The sequence below is a fragment of the Puntigrus tetrazona genome, chromosome 18, assembly GCF_018831695.1.
Source record: "Puntigrus tetrazona isolate hp1 chromosome 18, ASM1883169v1, whole genome shotgun sequence".
Lineage (NCBI taxonomy): Eukaryota > Metazoa > Chordata > Actinopteri > Cypriniformes > Cyprinidae > Puntigrus > Puntigrus tetrazona.
The window spans coordinates 24,824,021-24,846,599 of record NC_056716.1 but is presented as its reverse complement, the minus strand read 5'-3'; the positions used below and the strand labels follow the sequence as shown (position 1 = coordinate 24,846,599).

General features: G+C 36.3%; 2 protein-coding genes across 2 annotated transcripts; one reads left to right on the top strand and one right to left on the bottom strand.

Annotated features, from left to right (window-relative positions):
• Positions 1 to 6,443: 6,443 nt before the first annotated feature.
• nts (neurotensin) lies at positions 6,444 to 10,353 on the bottom strand. Its single transcript, XM_043216493.1, has 4 exons — positions 10,050 to 10,353; positions 9,362 to 9,423; positions 7,941 to 8,171; positions 6,444 to 6,869 (listed from the first exon to the last, which is right to left on the bottom strand). The coding sequence occupies exons 1-4, from the start codon at positions 10,138 to 10,140 to the stop codon at positions 6,726 to 6,728; spliced, it is 528 nt and encodes a 175-aa protein (XP_043072428.1). The 5' UTR covers positions 10,141 to 10,353; the 3' UTR covers positions 6,444 to 6,725.
• A 1,446-nt stretch (positions 10,354 to 11,799) lies between these two features.
• On the top strand, positions 11,800 to 20,426 carry rassf9 (Ras association domain family member 9). Its single transcript, XM_043216681.1, has 2 exons — positions 11,800 to 12,017; positions 16,563 to 20,426. Exons 1-2 carry the CDS (start codon positions 11,971 to 11,973, stop codon positions 17,827 to 17,829), a joined length of 1,314 nt encoding a protein of 437 aa, XP_043072616.1. The 5' UTR covers positions 11,800 to 11,970; the 3' UTR covers positions 17,830 to 20,426.
• The last annotated feature ends 2,153 nt before the right edge of the window (positions 20,427 to 22,579 follow it).

Here is a 22,579-nt window from a genome sequence, read left to right as displayed (position 1 = left end):
TGGTTAGCACACTCCTTACACCGATAAGCAGGTGTTTATCTGTGGGCCCAGAGACACAATGCCACAGGTGTTGGAATGGACCATTTCTGGCTATGCTTACTGTCCCCTGGGCCACTGTGGTTTAATATCCCATCACTGCAATGCACCAAGGTAGAGACCCACATCTGGCTCTTCTCAGCTGCTGTCACATATCATGCTAGAGGCGCTGGAACCGGATCTACCCTCATCCAATAATTAGTCTCATTTATCCTGCTGGTCCCCTTGGAGTGTTGCTCTGGGCTCCTGCCTGCTCCTCTACGCAGCTTTCATCAGTAAACCATTAAAGTTTCATAAGTATTAACTACTGTCTGATGACACTCTCCCTCAATGGAGCAGCTTTATGAAACTGATGGTGCCCATCACTCTGCAGCAGCTGATAGATCCCTCTGCTGCCGGTGCCAGAGAGAGGCACTCTGACACGAGACGGAGCGAGAAGATACGTGATCGTTGAACTGATTGCGCTTAAAAAAAAAGGGAAAATCTTGCATTCTTTGGGATAACTGAAATACTACCATTATAACATCAAAACCTAAAATGATGCAAATAACCTTTGTTTAAGTGTGTGGAGACATTTAAATGCACCTGTTTTAAAGGTTAATTGACCTTTCAATGTCAAGTTTGGGAGTTACTGACTCTGAGGTATGCTCATTTTTCTGATGCTTAGTAATGTGGATGCAATTTAAAACTGATAGTAGTGGCAGTATCACAGCTAACCTTTGATGGACGATTTGAAATTTTCATATTTATTTTTGAATGCATTAATGTAATGTAAATACTGAAAATGTATATTTACCATATAGATGAAAACAATTGCTATATTAACCAGTAAACCGTGTTTTTTTACAGAAGGCCTGGACTGTCCATTTAGTCTCTGAATTAGAAACTTTGAGATTGCTTTTGTGTGTATATAAATACAAATTACTTTAAAATGGATATTGTTGCATCTGTTACTGAGTGGGTCCATTAAAGGAGCTTGGAGCTTGTGTTTTGGTCAAAGTATGAGGATGTTTTCATAATTGTTATTTGGAATTATTAGGTCTTTTAGCTTTACTAAATATTTCTGATGTTATTTATTTTATTTTTAAAATGTCTGGTTAATTTCACTAATGATAGTGTTTCTTTTGATCATGTTTCCTTCTTTTTTGGCATTTTCAGGCTCTTAAGATTACATTTTCTTACATCGTGCTTATTGAAAAAATCATTTAAAATGAATTGAACTAATTCGTTGTTGTTGTTGTTGTTGTCTCAGGACTTTAATTTAAGGTATTATTTATTTTTACAGTTTTTCTTAAAATGTGAATTTAATGTGTTGCATTCGACTCTAAGCCAGGATAGAAAGTGTTAAGGATCAATTTGCAAGCAATGAGCCATTAGGCAAGAAATTAATCCATGTTTCTCCCCTGCGGGTGTAAACAATACGACAAACACACTATCGTGGAAATATTATACATCCATTACAGATACAACCTCGTAGTACATCAATATTTGGGAAAGTTCAATACGCAGTATAACAATACTAGAATTATCCTGGTATTTGCTGAAGTGGCACGGGTCCTCTTCAAAGTCTGTTAGATGATGAGAGGACGTGTTTTTGATGATGGTTGAATGAGCTCATACTAATGTACTCATGCGCTGTCTGTCTCCTGTTGTTATAGCGGACCCCTTTGCTCTCTCTCTCCTATTACTGCAGTGTCCCTCTCCATTGTAACAGCCTTAATTAAAGATTAATGGCAGGGTTTTCCCTGCGTGTAGAGTGGAGATAACTCATTTCCCTAGGCTCTTCTTTAAAAGCACAGCACTGCTGGGAGCGCTAAAAACAGGAGAGACTGCGGCGCTACGGAGAACAAAGGCACTCTGGCCTATCCCCTTTCCTACTTTCCCATAGCAGGCCATGTAATAACCGAGCGGAGCCTGTGAAAATAGAGGTGCGACGTTGAGGGTAGTCATTTCAATTTTGGCAGCCAAAGAGATGCAATCAGCTCATTTAAAAGCCTGCGTAGTGGCTACCTTTCTTTCCTCCCGTGTGACAATTACTGGCGCCGTCTCCATCAGGCTCTTTAATGGCTCTGCTTGGAGCCTGTCGAAGACCATCAGGCTTCTTTCTTCCTTTTCTAGAGGGAGCTTTAAAAAGAGCCAGCACAGGAGAGGAACAAATTGGATAAGGTTGCTTTTTGCTGCGGAAATGTTGCTTTTTGCTCTGTCACTCTGTGTCAATGGGCGTATTTAATGACATTTGTTTCTTTGCTTTTTTAGGTGATTTGGGTAGGAGGCTTTTTATATTTCTTTATAAAATATGTCATTACTGTAAAGTAAAATCAGTGTGAAAGTTCCAGCCATCCCACACATAATCCAAACTCTTAACAAGACTTTTTCTTATCATGGCCAAGAACCACCTACTAAGAAAGAAACTGTATGACTGTAGAAACATGCAGACTTTGTACTCAAAATGCATATCATTAATGTTCATATATTATATGATATACAATTATAGTTGCTGCACCTAGTAAAATGGCCTAAAAGTTTTAAAAAATACTTTTACATTTATTTACTTTTACTTTTACATACAACATTTATTACATTTATTTCACGCAAAGCATACTGTAAACACATCTATGTATTTATGTACTAAATGAAATATCTTAAATTGCACTTTAAGTATACTAACTGATATACTAAATACTAATTTTGTACTTAATTGTGTCAGAAGCATGGACGAAGTACAATGAAGGATGTACTGAAATAGGCTAAAGTGGAACTATTGAAACTGCCAATAGTGACATTTTTGTGCACCGTACACAACTAGTCAACACCTAACTCAACACAAAATTTCTAGATGTGTCATCATATAATGATCACATACCCTGCATACAGGCGTCCTGTGCTTTGTTAGGCCACCAGTATATTCATTTTGTAAGCAGTGTTGGAAAGGTTTCTTTGTAAATGTAATAGGTTGCATGTTCCAAGTTACCTTACTGAAAATGTAATAAGTAGTGTAACTTTTCAATTACTTTATTAAAGTAATTACATTACAGTACTTTTTTTTTTCATATTTTGAACTGTTAATCGTTTTCAAACATGTTAAACCAGGCAGGGTTAACCTTACAGTAATACTGAACACTGATTGTTGTCAGACTTTTGAAAAAAAATATTATTTTAATTTTAAAATGACTTTGGATGCAAACTTTGCTGTTCCACAAAAGAAATCGACGTGGCGAAGAACGATCAGAGCTCATTAGCATGTAAAAGTTTTGCATCTAAATGAGTTGCTGTGAAAGAGCATGGAACCATTTTCAAAATGGGCATCTAATGTCCTCTTTGAAGCACAGCCATCACAAAATAAACGTCACTCTGAGATTTAACTTTTTTTTTAAATTATAACAAGAAATACTTTAATAGCTGACAGGAAACACTGTAATCTAACAATGCCTTAGGAAAAAAAGCAGTTACCTGATAAGACTGTTATACACTTTTGGAACATTGCTGTTTCATATTTTAGTGCAGTGACTGCAGTTTACAAAATAAATAAATTAAATCTGTATGTGTGAGTGTGTGTTAAAAAAACTGATGTAACCCCCTTTACAGTCCTTAACAGTCCTTAAGTAACTAATTTAATTGCACATTTTTTCTTAGTAACTGTAACTAATTACATAACTAATTAATTATTTTGTAATTAAATTACCTTACATGTAAAGTTAGTTTGTAACTCATAAGTACGGCTTGTTTTTTAATGGGGATTCTGATGAGGATCTGTCTTTGCTTTGGGGGAGGTCACTTCAATTTGGTTCACGGCAAGAAGACAGTAAGTTCGATTAGTTCAGTTTCTCTTGTTAGAAGCTGTCACTTCTGAGCTGGGTAATACTGTCCATATGCAGGCCCTAATTATTTACTCTGCAGGCAGAGAACAAGGTCATGCTTGTTATACCATCATCCAATTCACACAATCAGATTCAATCCACACAATCAGATTTCTCACAAAGAGAACTAATCTCGTTCTTTCACAAGCAATTATCTTGATGTAACCGACTGGTAGGAGATGCACCGCCCAGCCCAGATGAAGGCAATGACTTTCATTTTGCATCAGGCAGGGATGCGGCAGAGATCCGTGGCTAAGTTAAACTGTCAATCTGTGCTTCTATTGGAAAATTTGAGCTAAATTAAAGAGAGCTCCAGCACTGGATTGTGGCCAAAACAATTAAGGAGCACTAGCGTGGACACAACAGATGATGCTTAGGAGGACTGCATTTCCCCAGTGTCCATTCACAATCCATGACCTTTTTCAAAGTGTTGTGACCTTTTTCTACATGAGTGAAGTCTTATTTAAGATTTTTTTTCTGAAATGGATAGCATGCATATATATATATATATATATATATATATATATATATATATATATATATATATATATATATATTGTGTTTTTTAAATAAACATTTTAAATATATATAGAATTAGAAAATGTACAGACTTTTTTTTAATTCATGAAAGTTTTATATTGATAAGCATCGCCTTTTTCCGTGTATTTTGAGGACACGAAGAAAGGAACAGCTGCCGCTTTGCTCAAATATCAAACACTTTGCAGCATACCAACACGACCATCAAATAATCAGTGTTCTGTAAATACAGAGATATGTGGCTGTCTTCCTATCTGTATTGTGTGGGACCTTGTCGAAGGACACGGCTGTTTTTCCCTAGACTTCAGCAGCAGGCAATAAAGTGAGTGACAAACAAGACAAGCAGCCATATGCGATCAATGCCTGCAGAAATGGTAAAAAAAAAAAACAACACACACACACACACACACAGAAAGGGGGAGAGAAAAGCACTCTCTAAACAGGACGGCACACATGTGCATCAATAAAAGCATGTCATGTGACTTAAAGTGAAAACATTCACAGATGTCTTACTATTTATAATCATCTCAGTTATGTAGTAGCATACAGTAAGTAGTGCAAAGGTAATAAAACTTTTTGCTTTACCATATTTAGACCATGCAAGTTGAAAGGGACAACTTTATTTCCTTTTTCGGAGAATGACAAATAGTTATCCCTCTCTATGTAAATGGCACATTCATCTGCGTGCTTACAGCTTTAACTGAAAGATTAATTTGGGCACTACTGAATCATAGAACTGATAGTTATTGCTCCTAATGAATTGCACAAGTACACTGATATGTAAAGTATAACTTATGTCTTTTGATATTAGAAATGTAATTGATGATAAAATACAGTAAAATAATGTTTATCACTTGAAAGATAGCACTTGCTGCCTTGTGAGGGCCTGTGTTGCATTAGACTGTACTGCCATCTGCTGGTGCACAGGCTCTGATCACTAGCTGAATTATCTGTAAAATATTGCTGATGTGTACATTTGTCATTTATGTTGATATGTAACTAGTATACTGTGAATTTGGACTTTGAATTGACTGATAATTGTATCAGGATCATTACGTATGCAGCAGCCCACAGTTAGTGTCCAAAGGCCACAGAGAAAAATATATTTGGTCTATTTGAGTTGTTCAGCACTTTTCAGAGGTAATCACTTAGCTGCGATAGTATTTTTAATTAGCAGTGGTCAATTAGAGAAATGGAAACCAACAAGCTTTCTCTTTTCCATTTCATTAATGAAAGCGTTGTGCGTACAGCTCAGGGTTTGACAAATCATTGTGCATTCATCAGAGCGATACTGTTTTGTTACTCGTGAAATAAGTCAAATGTCTTTTAGAGGAATTTTATTTTCTTAATGGAGAGTAATGAAATATATCCCCCTGTTATTTTTTAATTGCTTTTACTTTTTTCAGCTAGAGTGCAGAGTGCTTAAATGACATTATTTAGACAGTTTTTCTTTTCTTGGAAAGCAGATTCACCAAAACATAGCTATCATCATAAGAATGTTGTACTAGTATGGAATTGCAAATTATGTGTTTTGATTAACTCATATTAGTCTCAATCCAAATTAACTCATTTCCTTAAACTAAAAGTCCAAGCACAATTAATTTGGTTCCAACTTGTTTATGCTTATGATTTTAGACAATCAGTGTTACCTTTGAGAGTCTTGCAATCCAATCCAATTTCATTTCTTGTTATGTGATTGGTTAAAATCTGTTTATGCATAAATTATTTGTTCAGCAACAAAAATATTTTCCAAATATTTTTACTTTTTTCTACTTGCCATTTCTTTATAATTATTTCTGAAATTTCTGAGTAAAATAGTTTATAAACCATTGTTTTTAATATATATATATATATATATATATATATATATATATATATATATATATATATATATATATATATATATATGTTTGTGTGTGTATACACTAAAAGTAACTGATTTCTGTATTTAAATGCTCTAAATACTTCAGAAATGTTCTTTTCAGAGGCTTCCTTTTGTGAAATAATAATAGATTTTTCATAAAGAGTTTTAATAAGTATGATTTAATTACATTGGAAGAAAAATAAATATACATTAAATAAATAAATATAATAACTCTTGAATCGACTGCTGTTTTATTTACACCGTCCATCCCATAATGAAGAAGGGATTGACTTCTGAAGCACATTAATAAATAAAATTTTAGCCAAAACAGAACATACAATTACTATATCTCTATTGTAACACTATAACATTGAAAACAGACACATATTCACAAAATGTAAAAATGTCTTTCCGTCGGTGGGTCTTGAGCATCAGTAATACACGCTTCTCTTCAAAATGTACGGCCGTCTTGATTTATTGGTGCGCAGTTGCCTTTTAAGTATATATGGAGATTTCCTCTTCAGTGGACTGTCGCTGTTTTGGTCCAGCTCCAGATATTCTTGGTCGTCTTGAAGCTGAAATGAAAGACAGAATGTTTGAGCCGTTCCTCCCCAGCACCACTCAGATTATTACAGGGCTGAAAATCACAGTAATCGGGTGGACAATGCTGTCAATCAACTGCCATGTCGTGACTGATGCTTACTGCATCGCCCGGCTCTTTCTACTCATTTCTCCTCAGAGCTTCACTGAAGTGTGCTTCAATAAGATGTATAACTGATGGAGTCTACTTCTCAAAATGATAGGGACACACTTTAAAGGCAATGGCAATTTTTTGCAAATTTGCAAATGATCTGTGAGGTGACCCACGATCTGGAGATTTACCAAACTCCCCAGTTAATTTCGAAAAAAGGTAGTTCATCTGTTTTTTGTTTTTTTTTCATATTTATTTAATAAAAAAAGAAAAAAAAAAGAAAAATGTATATGGGGTGTAGTTAACTACCTATAGGGGTAGTTGACATATTAAGATAAGAGAAGATAAACCTCTCTCATGCTATTTGTAACTAAACGTATTTTTATCATGTTATTTGTATGTAAATGTTTATTTTGTACATTTATTTGCTATGTCACACCATAGTGTACAGTCCGATTTTTATTTGTCAACTACCCATTTATAGTTATTTATTTCTCTTTTTCAACTTGTACTAAAATAACTGAAAAAAAAAAAAAAAAAAAAAAAAAAAAAACATTAATCAAATCTACAATATTATCTCATATAGCCCACTAAAATGCACACTGTCTTAAATTAGTGCTGTAGTGCTATTGAATAAAAACTATCAGCTAAATGACAAAAATTAGAACGTTCTTAAACCATTTGGCCTCTTTAGGTAAGTAATCTTTTTTTGGCTTGCGTTGTAATCAATTTGGCAGCATTTCTTTTGAATATGCAAATGTTAAATTTCATGCAGCTTTTTTTCTTTTCTTTTTTTTTCTTTTTGCATAAATCTGCATGAATTATTCACGGACCACACTATGTGACTGTAACGGTCTTAATAAACCGTTAGGTGACTGAAGAATAAATATAAGCTAACTGCTAAGGTGACTTCCAATCAGAGCATGTCGTCGTCTCAGTATGCGTCTTCTCTCACCTCTCTAGGCTGCAGGACCCTGCAGAGGTTCTGAAGGTCATGCATTTCCTCAAGCATTTGGGCGAGGGAACCTGAAACCCTCTGCTCATAGTCGGCCTGAATGTCTGCCTCCCCCTGCTGCTCCTCGCTGCCCCAGGCCTCCTGCCACGACTCCCCGAGACGGTCCATCATCCTGCACACGTCCTGGAGCGGCAGCTGCCACAGGGGGGCGATGTGCTTGCTCTGTTTTACCTGCACACACACACGGTGAGAGAGCAAAAATATTTACTTTCAATAACTCGCTTTCACTCTCAGCTTTATTTCAGCTCATAAAAAAGTTAAGCTGTCTCCAGCCATTACTTTATTCTCAGCCCGCTTACAGGGTGCCAATACCGGGGTAAGCGCATTTTGAGTTTTCTCTGGTGTTTTTATTGGCCTTCACAGGATGAGTCTAACAAGATCAAGGCCTGGTGTGATATCTGGAAATCAGTTTTCAACCTGTTGGCTGTAAGTGTTTCAAAGCCTTATACTGTTCTTTAAAAACACAGTTGCCTTTGAGTTGTGAATTATTGACTTAAACATTTCAAAATGAACGATTTTTTTTATATAAATGTCACCTGCATAAGGCTTGCAGCTGTCTGCCATTAAAGTAACTGTTTCACTACATTTTATTAGACTTGGATGATATTTTAAAGGCATTAGCCTTAAAGACGTCATATTTAATTCCAGTTTTTCAAAGTCATAATTTTTAATTAACTCTGCAGTAGAGAGGATGCCAGTATGGAAAGTTACAAAAGCCAGAAATGTGGTCGGGGTTAAAAAACACTGTGATTCTACACAATTCTCTCCTGATAATGAATAGCAGTCAGACGTACTGACGATAGATAATGGATGTTAATGCAGTGCAGAATATTGCTCAATGAATGGAGGCAGCTGAGCGTCCTTTCAGGCAATGACACATCATTTGGTCCACCAATAGAGCGTAAAAGCTTCATCCGTTTTGCTTTTTGAGTACACTGCTTCTGATTTGCTGCCTGATTGGAAGCACATCTTCTTTTTTTTTAATCAGTATAAAAACATGTAATTTTGTGTTACATTAAACAGCAGTTAGCACTTACGTTTGTGGGCCACTGAATTGTTGAATTGCTGGAGCGCAAACCTTATTTTACTATAAATGCTTATGATATTCTGGTTTCACTGGGGAAGTGCCTCTCCAAATATCTTAGTGAACAGATTGTGATGGTAAAATTTAAAGCTGGTAAAGAATATTTTAAAGAATAATTTTTCTCGAAACCATGCAGTATTCTCAAAACCAGAAACGATGAGGTTTCATTTAAAATTCAGCTGCCTCAGTAAAAGGGCATATCTATATTAAGGCCCCTTATAAGGCCAGTATTGCCTCTGTAGGCTTGCACTCAGGTTTTTTAAAAGCCAGATTGTACCTTTGAAGTGAGGAGACTTCTCAGTACCTCTTCCTCTATTGCCCTTTTTCCCTGGTCTATATCTATAAAGAGAGAGAAAACACACAATGTTGACATGTTTTAAGGGTGTGAATGAGCATATACGCATCAAAGTACAGAGAAACCAGAAGACTTTCTTGTCTGCAGCAGCGATTCTGTTGTAAATCAATAAGATCTAAAGAAAATGTGAAATGGATCTCTGTATTTCACATTCATATATTCCAAGATGGGTAGAACCATATGATACATCACTTGCTCAGCATCATGTTTAAATGTATAAGGTTAAAATGTCAGGAAGACATTTAGAGCATTAAGTGAGTGAAAATCATGATTCTGCCATATAAAGAAATTCACTTCAGCAAATATGACCAAAAATAAAGGGCAAAGTGTCTCTCAGATTCCATCAATTTAACTTGTATTGTTAATTTTTTTTTTTTATTCAGTTACTAATACAATTATCTTGATATTGTGCTGAGCATTTTACTATTAGTTGGATTAAAATATAATGCATCATCATAGTAAAAGACCATAAAAGAATATAATATGTGAATATTAAAATATCATCGTCATACAATGTTACTTTGTTAAAGATTGGTCATTTTGAATGGTAATTAATAATTGTTTTAGAGAAGTAAAATCAGTCTGTGTAAACTGATAAAAGTGCCCCTACCTGAACACAGTCCATTACACAGTAAAAAAAGGAGAATAACAGAGGTCAGCTGCATCTGCATTTTCTTCGTAGTCCCACACTTTCTGCACATTCAAGCCGGGCCCAAGTCCATAAGGTTAAAGGTCATAAAATGGTATGAAAACGGATGGAAGAATATGAGAGATAAGTTGTAAGAGCGTTACAAGAGACAGAGAAACAAAATTGCAGCTTGTCCTGCAGAAGTCGTGATGCTGTCTTCTTGGTTTCTTATCCAACCTGTTCGCTGTGTCTTCTCTTGGCTTTCTCAGAAGTGAAGTGAGGAATGGTGGGCTCCATTCCACCCGGTATATAAGAGCCTCTATGATGTCAGAGGAGCGCACTATCGTTCCTACCCCTCCCGTATCCATCTCCATATCTCTCTCTCTCTCCATCCCTCCTTCTCTCCATGCCCCCTTGTCCTGTGTCACAATGACATCAGCAAACACCTCAGAAACCACTTTGATTGTTGACGTCAAAAACTTTCATAAATGCTCATTTGATGTTGCTCTCTTCCTTCTGGTGGAGGGAGGGTGAGCGAAGAAGTGGATTTGTGATTAGTTTTTAGAGAAGCGTGATGATTAAAGTTGGAGAGGATGCGCAATGCCTTCATCTGAACTTATTGATATTGACAGTCTTCAAGAATGACCTGTCTTAGAACGTTTTGTTCAGTTGCACACTAATCCAATCATAACTTTAATTTTCCATTATTCTTTCAGTTCTTACAGGTTGCTCATACTGTGTTGAGATAAAATGTCAATTGTTTTGAGAAAACAGTCTGTGATGCTTAATCTTGAAAGATTTGCTCGGTACAGTTTGTAAAGAAACAGTCTGTGTTTTTGATTTCTTCCAAAAACAATTATTATATCCAGATAGCCAGTGTCAAGGTTGAATTATTATGATACGTTATAATTATCATTATGCAGCTTTAAAAACCAGAGAGCGTTGTGACACTGACAAATCAATATCACACGACCACCAAACTCCTGAGGTGTGTTAGATTATGCTTAAAAATTTGAAAGAATTAAAGGACAAATAGTACCCAGTTTGTATAGTGTAAATATATTTTGTATAATTTAAACGTTTGATTTAATAATAATCAATTAAATTTGTCATCAGATTCATTACACACACACACACAGTATATAGATATGCATGTATGTATATATATATATATATATATATATATATATATATATATATATATATATATATATATATATATATATATATATATATATATGTATGTATGTGTGTGTGTGTATATATATATATATATATATATATATATATATATATATATATATATATATATATATATATATATATATATGAATCTAATGACAAATGAAATTGATTATTATTAAATCAAACGTTTAAAATTAAAAGAGAGTGTAGTGTTAATTGAGAATGGCATTGCCAGAATGAAAATAGGCTAAAAAAACATTTTCGTGTAATATTTGCTGTTGTTGTTACAAGCCATTAAAGTAGTGGATAAGGCTGTAACGCTCTTTAACAGTTTGTAATTCATTTTAAACAGAAAGTTTATTTTGACGGAACTGATTCATATTGATGCAGGTTAGTATACGTATATTTTCAGAGAGACGTGGCGTAGAAAAAAAACTGAGTTACAGACGCTGAAACAAAATGTGTAACAACACTCCCCGTTCTCGAAAACAGGGCAGAGATGCAATCAGCTTCACACAGCTCCCCGACAGGCGAGTTTTGTCGCCTCCCTTCGTGTGAAGTGGGCCGGCCCTGCACGAAACTCCTCTTACTTTGAAGTTCGCAAGTTGTTCAACTTTTTCCACCGCCGGCACTCCAGCGGCACTTTCTTGATTAGGTTTACGCGCTCGGTTCTGATACGCGATGTCTTGGATCTGACCTGTAATCATACTGACGCGCGATGGCTCCTTTTGGAAAAAACTTTCTGAAGGCGCGTTTGAAGAACAGGTATGATTCACACCATCCGTTTCATTTAAGATTGCGCAGCGTTACCACAGCAGCCGTTCGTGCGACATATGAATACGTATTTATTTGAAGTTCGAAATTTCGAGAAACCATTATACCTGCGTTTTTTCTTCTCCTCAGTAATTACACGCGTACAGTTACTGTTGTGCGCTGTGAACGCTCGTCACTGTAACAACAGCACTTGCTCTCACTCAAGTGTTTCGCTGCATGGTCGCAGAGAGTCGAGTTACACTTAATGCTGTTGTTCGGCTTGCACTGGTGCCTCTCCTGGATGCTGGTAGCTGGCGTTAAGTAACGCAAAATTAGTGCCTCCACAATGAGTCCTTTTTTTCTCAAAATATTCATTCCTGCACGACGAAGGATGTGCGTGACGGTGCGTCCTGAGCTTGATGAAATAAGCTGAAAAGGATAAATGTTGTTTGACCTATTTAGTTTGTTTAGGTCTTAACTACTATTATTATTACTATTATTAAGTTAATTCATGTAGCATTATTTGTTTCCTAATTTAGTTTACTTGTTTAGAGTACGTTAGGGAATGTAATTTTGAATACTGTTAGAGTGTGTGTGTGTGTGTGTGTGTGTGTGTGTGTGTGTGTGTGTGTGTGTGTGTGTGTGTGTGAACCATAAGCAATAGATTTCCTTACTAAAGCTCGAACCACCCAAAACGAGGTCCAAGAATAGGTTTGAAGCTTTTAAAAGCTAGTGCCATTTTTTAATGCAAGCATGTATTTCAAATAATAACATAACCGTCAGTAAAAATGTGTAAACACGCGAACAGAAATTTGCGTAAGCAGGTAACCATAGCAACCGTGATTGCAAGTTCGCCGTCAGTAACGACGGAACTGTACGTAACCAAACATAAGTATATTGTGTTTATTTACGGCAGTGTTGGAGACGTAGGCTACACTTAATGAATATTAGGACAAAAAGCATACATTTTTGTTTATAAATATTGTGTAGTTGACGGGAATCAGTGGCGTCAAAAATATTGTGTACGACGTAAAGCTACGCCCTATGGCCTGGAAAAAACGGGTTGTTGAAATGGACTTCATTTCAGCCTATAACTTACTGCCGATTCTTTTTAAAAGTTCGCACTCTTTAAGGTTCATGTCATCAACATAGTAATTGACTTTGCCATTTAAGTGTTTTATTTTTTGATGTCTCCGCGTTTTCACGTTGGCTTGTCTAAATGGTTAATTATTCAATAGTGTTTGTTGTGGGCTGATTAAAGAGAAGTCTTTCTTGGATGGCTATGCCACAGTGCTTTGCATCAGGGTTTAGGTTATGGCTTTCAACATTTTATCTATTTATATGCATGTTCTATGCAGACGATTTATTGCACAAAACAGACATTTTAGCTGTCTTTAATTAGTATTTTTAAGCTGGAGACTCTCTGAGGGGACATTATACTTTTACGATGCTGTAAAATCACCTTTAAAGCATAAGCCAACTGTAATTATCTCAAATGTTCAGAGTGAAATCTAATCAAAGGTAATCTAACTCTATGTCTGCCTTATTTAATGTGGTCCATGCAGAATAACATTTTATGTGCTGAATAAATTTATGCTTTTTGCAAACATACAAAGGTTTGTGTACTAACAACAACAGGTGGAGGTGGTTATTAAACTCAGCTGCCCTAATTGTATGGGCATTTTAGTGCACCAAAACATCAAGTCACTCTGCTGAGGCTTAAATAAGAACATTCTAGACCAGCATTATTTTGCTTTGCTCAAGCGATTGAGGCAAACTCTTCCACCTAAACATGAAGCGAAGATGTTCTGTCTTCTGAGTGACTCATGTCAAGTGGAGTTCTTTCAGAATTCTTTTTTTCATCAAACATTTTTCATGCTTTTTAAATTTACCACTGCCTCTGTTTTACTGTGGCTACACACACAAAAAACACAGAAACTGCTAGAAAATGTCACTGTTGATTACAAAGAAAAATAACCACTGCATTTTTGTAGAAAATAGAAAGACTTCTTGCCAAACAAGTAGCAAGTAGAAGTAGCAAGACTTCTTGCTCCATTCATATTTTTTGTCTATGACAACATTATAATTTTGTGAACGTTTCACTTATGAATTCTTCCCCTCACTTTTGCCTCTCTCTGGTTGACATGTGCTCACTAAAATCTCTCAGATACCTGTTAATGAATCAGTCGACACAGGCAATAATACCCATGTAATATGATTTCACATCTGCTCTTAATGGTCACAAATTTTACATCTGCTTCTTAAAGATTTATGATGTAATCAATATCTACAACTTTGTATTATTAATGATGATGAATAATGGAAATGAGATTTAGCACTGAGTAATCCGCACATCTTTGTTAAATCAGTGTTTAATATCCCAAGCATCATTTTGGACAGCCTAATAACCCTCGATAGACTGAGTTCAGGAGATTATGTTCCTTGTCCAGTCACTGTGTTGAGTCTGCAGAAGGATACAGCGTGTTCTCTGTAGTACAAGGCCCAAGTCTGGTGGTCACACGCGTGTCTGTGTTTGCTCTGTGAGTTGAGACGCAGAGTGTTCTGTTCTTTTCACCTTCAGTGGTTCTCTGACAATGTCTCTGGTGTTGTGATTATTGGGGCACAACAGATACAGCTAATCTACATTTCAGACCAGGCTTGTACATGTTTGTTACTCCATTCTTTTCCATTTTATCCATTAAATGGAATTCAGAATGTTCCATTGCCTCACAATACATGAACTTGGTGGCAGGATGTATGTAACAGGATGCTGCTGGTCACCATTGATTTTCCCACAAGACAAACACAGGTGCTTCCATTCCTTCTCATTTGTTTCCTGAACTCATGACAATTTTGGAAGAGACTAAATAAAATAGACCATTTCGTGAAAACAATATTGAATTCCTAGTGTAGACAACACGCTCTTAAATGGAAAGCTAAGAAAGCACATTGTTCACCAGTTTGAACTCTTGCATTGTACTGTAGCATATTGTCTGTTTCAGTTTCTGACATGTGTAGACAAGCTACTGTATACTTTTACTTGCTTATTATGTAAATGCTAGGGTTGTACACTTCTGTTATGATGTCATGTTGATGATGTCATGTTGAATTACAAGCACAGGTGTAAATGTGAGATTAAATGTTAAAAATAGCATTATACAGTAAGTTATGTCAACTAACATTTAACAAATAGCTATCTTAGTTTGTAATTTAGTTTGTATACTTTTTCCATCTAAGATAAAGACCTGTATTTTTATTTTATATTACCTGTATAAGTATATTTAAGGCAAGACATTGCAGGTGAATAAGGTAAATAAATTAACTAATAGTTATTGCCTTAACTATTTGATTGATTACATTGATAATTGCAAACATATGTTGTATTAGAAGTTGTTAGGTTTAAAAATACAAGTGAGGCATTATTTAATGAAATATGTGCATATGTTTCTAGTGTTACAAAAAAAACACTGAATTAGGTTTCTTTGTCTTTTTTTGACATATCAGAGGCAAAGGTTTTTACTGTAATCAAGCAAATTATAGATGAACAAATTCCTCTGCAAAAGCCTTCAGATATAGACAAATAATAATGTAAAGTTTGGTGTGTTTAAGTGCTACTGAAGTGGGGATACATGGTTCAGTGAAAGAGAAAAAAAAACACAATGGATGTTTTCTTTCATCTGGTCTGAAAAATACTTAAATCTCAATATAAATTTCAAATTTGACTGGTGCATGAATAAACAGAGTTCCTCTTTCTATGTACCAACACTGTATTGGGTGGTCTGCTTTGTGAATAGCTCAACTATTTACTTTTGTGTAGGGTAACAGCAGGGTCTTCTAAATATTAACTAACCAACTGCATTCTTGCATATATATTGCATTCTTCTGAGGTCATTCATTAAAACAAAATACACTGCAAAATGCCACCTTTTTCAAATCATCATCAAATCCTTTATTTATCGCAGAGAAATAAACATTATTTCCGTAAATTTTAGATTTAAATTTGCTTTTCGATTTTAATAGTTTGTAATTACCCTCTACAATTCTGAACTAAGAGAGATAATTAGTCATAACCCAACCTGATGTTATGACCTGAACAGAGTAAAAAAAATAATGAAACAACCGTTTCAGATAATTGAGGCTATGATAGGCTTGTCATGAAGCCTTCTGCTCATCTGAATAATGTCAGCCATTTAGTGTGCCATTTAAAATCTGAGCTATGGATGTGAATCATCAGTGATACAGTTTGTGAGCTTTGTATTTCACCTGATTTTAGATGTATGTAGTAATGAACAAACAAGCCACTCCAGTCTGTCCATTACATGGTTATAGGGTGTTTTAGGTATAAGTGGAATCACTTCATTCTCACACTCCAATATTATAATATTGCATTTATAATAGCATGATAAATCACCAGTGTCTGATGATTTCTTTGTTATGAACAATTTGCCTAGTTTATTAATGCTTTTCTATTTGACTTTATTGTATGAAATTACCATAGAAGTCATTTCAAGGATTGTGATTGTTGTTATTTATAATATACTTATATTTCTTTACCAGGTCTAAGCCTGTCGAGGAAACACCAGGCAGGGAAATCCAGGTGCTTGTATGTCGGGAAGAAAAAGTAGTCTGTGGCGTGACCAAGCACACAACCTGCGCAGATGTAGTCAAGGCTTTATTGGAGGACCACCAGACTTTACCAGAGAGTAAGAGGCTATTACATGGGGACCCTAAAGACTTCTGCATCCTGGAACGGTGGAAGGGCTTTGAGAGAGCACTGCCGCCTCTCACTCGGATTCTTCGGCTATGGAATGCTTGGGGCGATGAGAAACCTTTCATACAGTTTGTCCTCATGAAGATCAGTGATTTTGTGCCATCATCTAAAGGAGCCAGAAGAGCCTCAAAGTCTCGGGGAGCAAGGTCCAAAAGATGGGAGCAAGGACCTGCACAGTACGCCAAGACTGTATCTTCAGAGAAGCAGAAGCGCATGGTAAAGAAGGCCTTCCGTAAACTGGAGAAGATCCAGAAAGCAGAGACATCAGAGGGATCAGAAGAGATCAGTAAGCTGGTTCAGTTGATCATCTCACAGGATCAGACCATCCGGCAGCAAATTCACCAAATGCGTGAGATAGACTTGGAGATTGAACATGCAGAAGAACAACTGAGGAACAGCCCCACTCCTCGCTCCAGCATCTCAGAAAGTGATGGGGGCCAGTCATTGTCTCAACTTGACAGTCAGCTTCAGGAGTACCTGTACACCAGCGATGGACTTGAGCAACTAGAACTACATGTTTTCAGGCACCAAGAACTTATTGATCAGCTCTCTCAAGATATTGATCTGGAGCTGAGGAACTGGACTTTAGATTTAGAGGACTTGAAAGGAGCAGCAGCTGCAAGTCCAGAACTAGAGTTGGAACCTAATCTCTCATTGTCCTCCTCGGATCTCTTAGAGATGGAAAACTTGCGTAGTGAACTTGAGACAAGTATGAGAGCTGGGCTTTCCCTCCATGCTCAAACGCAGGAAATCGAGAAGGAAATGCAGCGGAACAAAACAGCCATGCAGTCCCAGAACCAAGAATACCAGCATCTGGTTGCTCAACTCAGTGCACTTGAGCTGGGGGCCTGTCCGGACCAGCCTAGCCCTGTCTCTCTGAAGACCCAGATCAGGGCAGCTGTCTCTCAGCAGACAGCAGGCAAGGTCAGGCTGACATGCTCCCCTACGGATGTGACAGACACAGACTCAGACACTGGAATAAGCTCTACTCACAGTCAGGACTCGCTGTCTCCTTGTGTGGACAGGTCACCTCCACTGGACACTGACGTTTAACTTCAGGATTGACCAGTTGTGTTTTTAGAGGGTTACTCCACTTTATAATAAACATTTTGTCATTAAACACTTACCCCCATGTTGTTGCAAACCCATAAAAGCTTAGTTCATATTCAGAACACAATCTGAGATATTTTAGATGAAAATCCGGAAGGAATTTTTGACTGTCCCATTGACTGCCAAGTAAATTACACTGTCAAAGGTCCAGAAAAGTACGAAACACATCATCAAAATAGTCCATCTGCCATCAGTGGTTCTCTATGAATTTTATTAAGTGATGAAAATACAGAGAAAATAAAAGTAACGATTTAATTCAACAATTTGGACAATGGACAGTGGTATTTACTTGGCGGTCAATGGCACAGTTAAAATCCCGGTTTTCATTAAAAATACCTTGAATTGTGTTCCAAAAATGAACAAAGCTTTTACGGATTTTGAACAACATGGGGGTAACTGATTAATGAGTGTATATTAATTTTGATTTGACTAACCCTTTAAGACATTGTATTTATTGACTCCAACAAGTAAACACACAGTTGATATGGATATTCCACCCAAAAATTACACTTCTGTCATCATTTACTCATAATTTATCATGCATCATATTATTTCAAACAGAAGATTTGAGACATTTTACAAAATGTCTTCTTAGAAGAAAGGCGTATTGTTTTGGAACAATATGAGGGAGAGTAAATGATGGCAAACTACTGAAATACTCCTTTAAACTAATTTGTGGTGTTAGAGTTATATTTTATAGGTATTGATGCATGATTTAACTGTGTGAAATAATGATTATCGTCTTATGCTTTCTGTCTTCATTATAATTCATATGCACTTAAAGTCTAAATTATGTAAAATTACTTTTAAAAACAATGTCAATAAGCTGAAAAATATTTTATTTTGGGGTTTCTTTCATATTTAAAATTACCCCTCTAATTTTTTAAAATCCTGCTGATATTTATTAAGCCCAAATTTTCCAGTTTGAAAACTTTTTGTTCACCTAAATGCAAAGTTTAGTTACTATTTTTAAAGAAAACAATGTTAAATGAGTTCAAATATTTTATTGTAATCTGTAAATATCAATAGCACTATAAAATGTTTATAACTATATGAACAAGGTATGAAAGAACATAAAATTGTTTTATATTAAAACAAACTACAGACTTCATACATAAGCTTTACTTTTTTAAATGTATGAACAGGTGACTGCACAAATTGCAAAATATAGAGATAAAAGTTAACCCATATGCATAAATTATTTTAACTTTAAAATGTTTTTAACTATATTCAATTTCATTTGCAGATTGGACCCTTTTTAGCATAGCAATTTTCCATCCCATGCTTTTGCGATGTGTTATCAGCAATAGTTTGTAGACTGTGACTCATGTTCCCTTCACAGCTAAAGTGGGTTGAGACAGCACTCGGTGAAAGAATCCATTCTGACACTAATACAAACACAAGTAAGGAATATTTGAATTCTAATGGGAAAACCTTTGTACATTTCTTCAGTCACTGCCAGTAAAGAGACATTCGAGCCCTTTTGCTTCAAGTAATTGCCTCATCCTTTCTTTAAAACCAGCGAACAGCAGAGACTTAGCAGTCCTATTAGACTGCGGTCTCATTGCTTCATTGAATTAATGCAGGGTCTTTAATGCCAAGTTCCTGAAGGGTAACAACGTGTTACGCCGTTGTTATTCAGCGTGACTCATAACAAATGGGATTTTAAAGAAGGCTCCATTTTGTAATGCAAAACAAATGGGTTTTAAAAACTTGCATTATACAGCAGGCCTTGATATTCAGAGGGTGTTAATGAAGCCTTGCTTCATTGGCTCCTTCAAAATGCCGGCTTCGCACTGAGATAATAACTAAATTCCCCTTCATTGGCTCTGATCCCACACAGCACCCCCTGCAGGGTGTTGGCAATACAAAGTCCGAAGGCTCTTTAATGTCTCCACTGTCAGCGTCGTGACTTGTTTACCTCCACTGTCAGTTCAGGAGGAACCAGAGAGCTGCCAGGACTCTGTCGTGGCCGTAATTTCCTGTGTGAAAACGGCAATTACTGACTTTTATCTCTGCCGCGGCAGTATTTCCAGCACTAACAATTACACCGGCCAATTCTTGTAAACAGTCTTTTAAGATTGTGTCAGGACAGCTCCCCCATGTTGAACTTTCAATTACGAAGACTTTTGCATCCTCTGAAAATACGGAAGATACTATAAGTGAAGTGGCTAAAAAGAAATGGACTTTTGCTTGGCAAGTAGTTTTACGCCCAAGGCCGTCATGTAATGAGACACTAGTATTTTTCTTCACTAGATCAAGGAACCCGTCCTGCCTAACTTTTCACATTTCATAAACACATGATGTAGTTTTTGATCTAACAAGTGATTGAATCATCTCAAGACAAAATAATCCTGTCGCCTGCATGCTGCAGTCTTCAAAAACAACAGTTACATTATCTTGTCAGTTTGCCTTGAGTTTCCTGAATAGGCTTTTTTCCACTTTAGCCAGTGATTTGTATGTTAATGTTTCTCTCATACATACCAATACATTTTTAACTTGTACCAAAAGCAAATAAACTGATTTTAGGATCTCCTTTAGACTGGCTGTATTTATTTATTTATTTTTCCCATTGTTCAGAAGAAACTGTGTATGTTAACAGGATTACTGAAACCTCAGAATTGCTTGCTTGACAGCGACTCATCGTTCTTTTGTTTTTAATCCCATAATTACATGTTGAAAGCTGTAAGATCATGTATTAAAGGGTACCATTTCAGATCATTCTGTCCACAAACCCATCCTTATGAATGATTCGCTAATTTAAGTTATTGTCTGATTTGACAAAACTGAATCTAAATACTTTAAATGTGTCAAACAGAAACAAGCACTTGGCATGCTCAAGTTAACTTTGCAGACTTAACACTATGCAAACTTGTTTTATAGAGTTTTTCAGCCTCATGGCAAGAATGCTGTATTCTTGTATGTACGTTCAAAGCATTCAGGCAGAACTGTGTGCACTTGCAGAATTGTGTCGGGGAACAGGTTCATCTTTTTTTTATGAATCCCATAAAAATAACTGCATCTGAAAAGAGCTCACTGTGTCTCTACCTCGCATAAACTCTGCATGTCTGAACATCTTCCCAAGTCGAAGGTAATTGGTTGGATGAAAGCAGTTCAAAAAGGTGACACCATTTGACCAAACTCTTTGAATTAAAATAAAATTAGTTTTAAAAGTACTCATAGCTTGCTTCAGTTTTGCCATTTTTGATCGTTTTATCTGAAGAATTTGCATGTAATACATATTGGGATACATTTTGTGTCAACTCACTAATGTTTTAGTCATTCATTTAAAAGAAATCACTTAACGTGTAGTTTTATGATTTGTGTTGATCTGTTTATTAAAATTGTAAATTGTGGGATATATCAATAATTATTAAACAAATGGAACCCTTTCAATTGCAGAAAAGGTTCTATAAAATTAAAAAGGTTGTTTAGATTTTTTTAAATGTCTGTCAAAATAATTTTTTTTTTAGGAATTGTTCACAGAAAGGTTCTTTTGGGAACCAGTTGCCATCATTGCAGAAACACCCTTTTGGAACCTTTTAGTTTTAAGAGAGTATACTTAACCATAATACTATATATGTAAAATTATTTTGAATAGTTATTGTTTTCAAGTGAAATGGAGGGATGTTCTTATTTTAGATGGCAGTCGGTTGGACAATAATCTGTAAGGCAACACGTCAAAGTATTTTTGTCCATTTTTATTCAAGAAAAAGTCTGTAATATCGTATATCTAATCAAATGTATATTTTGTCAACTTTCAGTCGCGTATTGATAGCTTTAGACCAAACAGACATGGACTAAAAGCCACAAAACTCCCAATTCAAACTGTTGAAATGTAAGATGAATGTATAAAGAGCAGCGATTTACTTGATCACAAAGCCAAGCCTTCAGGGTTGTCATACACTGGCAATCAATCTTGCTCCCCCTGACATAGAAGCACAGCGGTATGTTATTGCAGTGCTGCAAATGAATTTATATGAAGGCTCTGAAAAAGCCTGCAGAAGTCTCTGGTTTGAAACAATTGTCAAACACGCACACACACACACACATACACAGAACTCTCTGGGGTGGTCTATTGTCTCTAGAGATCATTCCCAGAAGGGGATATTGGGTTTGAAACACCTTTATGTCTATATTTTCCTCTGTCTTGCCTGGCTCAGACATTAATGTGCTCTTATTACGGCTGCTGTTTCTCAAGAGCATTTGCTCTGCCACAGGTGTTCGCCAAGGCTCATCAGCAAACCTCTTATTATAGCGCCAAAGCTGAGAGAGAGGCAAGGGGGTTGAATGTTGAGATACAAAAGAGGAAGGAAATAGATTAGCGCATTTACTAGATAGACACAAGTGGCTCTGAGAGAACTTAACCTGACCTGGCAGAACAAGCAAAAATGCTGGTTAACCAGAAGGATTAATGTAGTTGTTTGGATTGTTGCCATGCGTTTATTAACATGAATCTGGACTCTCTACTCTTTCCGTGTTGGTTGGTAAGAACGTTTGGTTGACGTTTTTACATGGGTTTGCATAAAGGCGAGACATTTTCCTGTCCCCCCTCCTCCGTTCCACCGGCCCTCATAACCCTGGTGTGTCTTGCTGATTAGCTGCTTATATAAACATTGCTTTTGCCACCTCACCCTCTGTGCTTGAATCCTCCTCGAAGCCCGGTCCTCGTTTGCCAATCTCTTCCTCTGAG

Excerpts from the sequence above, each read along its gene's own strand:
- nts (XM_043216493.1), bottom strand. The coding sequence starts at position 10,140 with ATGTGCAGAAAGTGTGGGACTACGAAGAAAATGCAGATGCAGCTGACC. Across the intron at positions 9,424-10,049 it reads GTGTAATGGACTGTGTTCAG|ATATAGACCAGGGAAAAAGG; the intron begins GTAGGGGCACTT and ends CTCTCTTTATAG. Across the intron at positions 6,870-7,940 it reads GGGTCCTGCAGCCTAGAGAG|CTTCAAGACGACCAAGAATA; the intron begins GTGAGAGAAGAC and ends CTTTCATTTCAG.
- rassf9 (XM_043216681.1), top strand. The coding sequence starts at position 11,971 with ATGGCTCCTTTTGGAAAAAACTTTCTGAAGGCGCGTTTGAAGAACAG. Across the intron at positions 12,018-16,562 it reads AAGGCGCGTTTGAAGAACAG|GTCTAAGCCTGTCGAGGAAA; the intron begins GTATGATTCACA and ends TTTCTTTACCAG.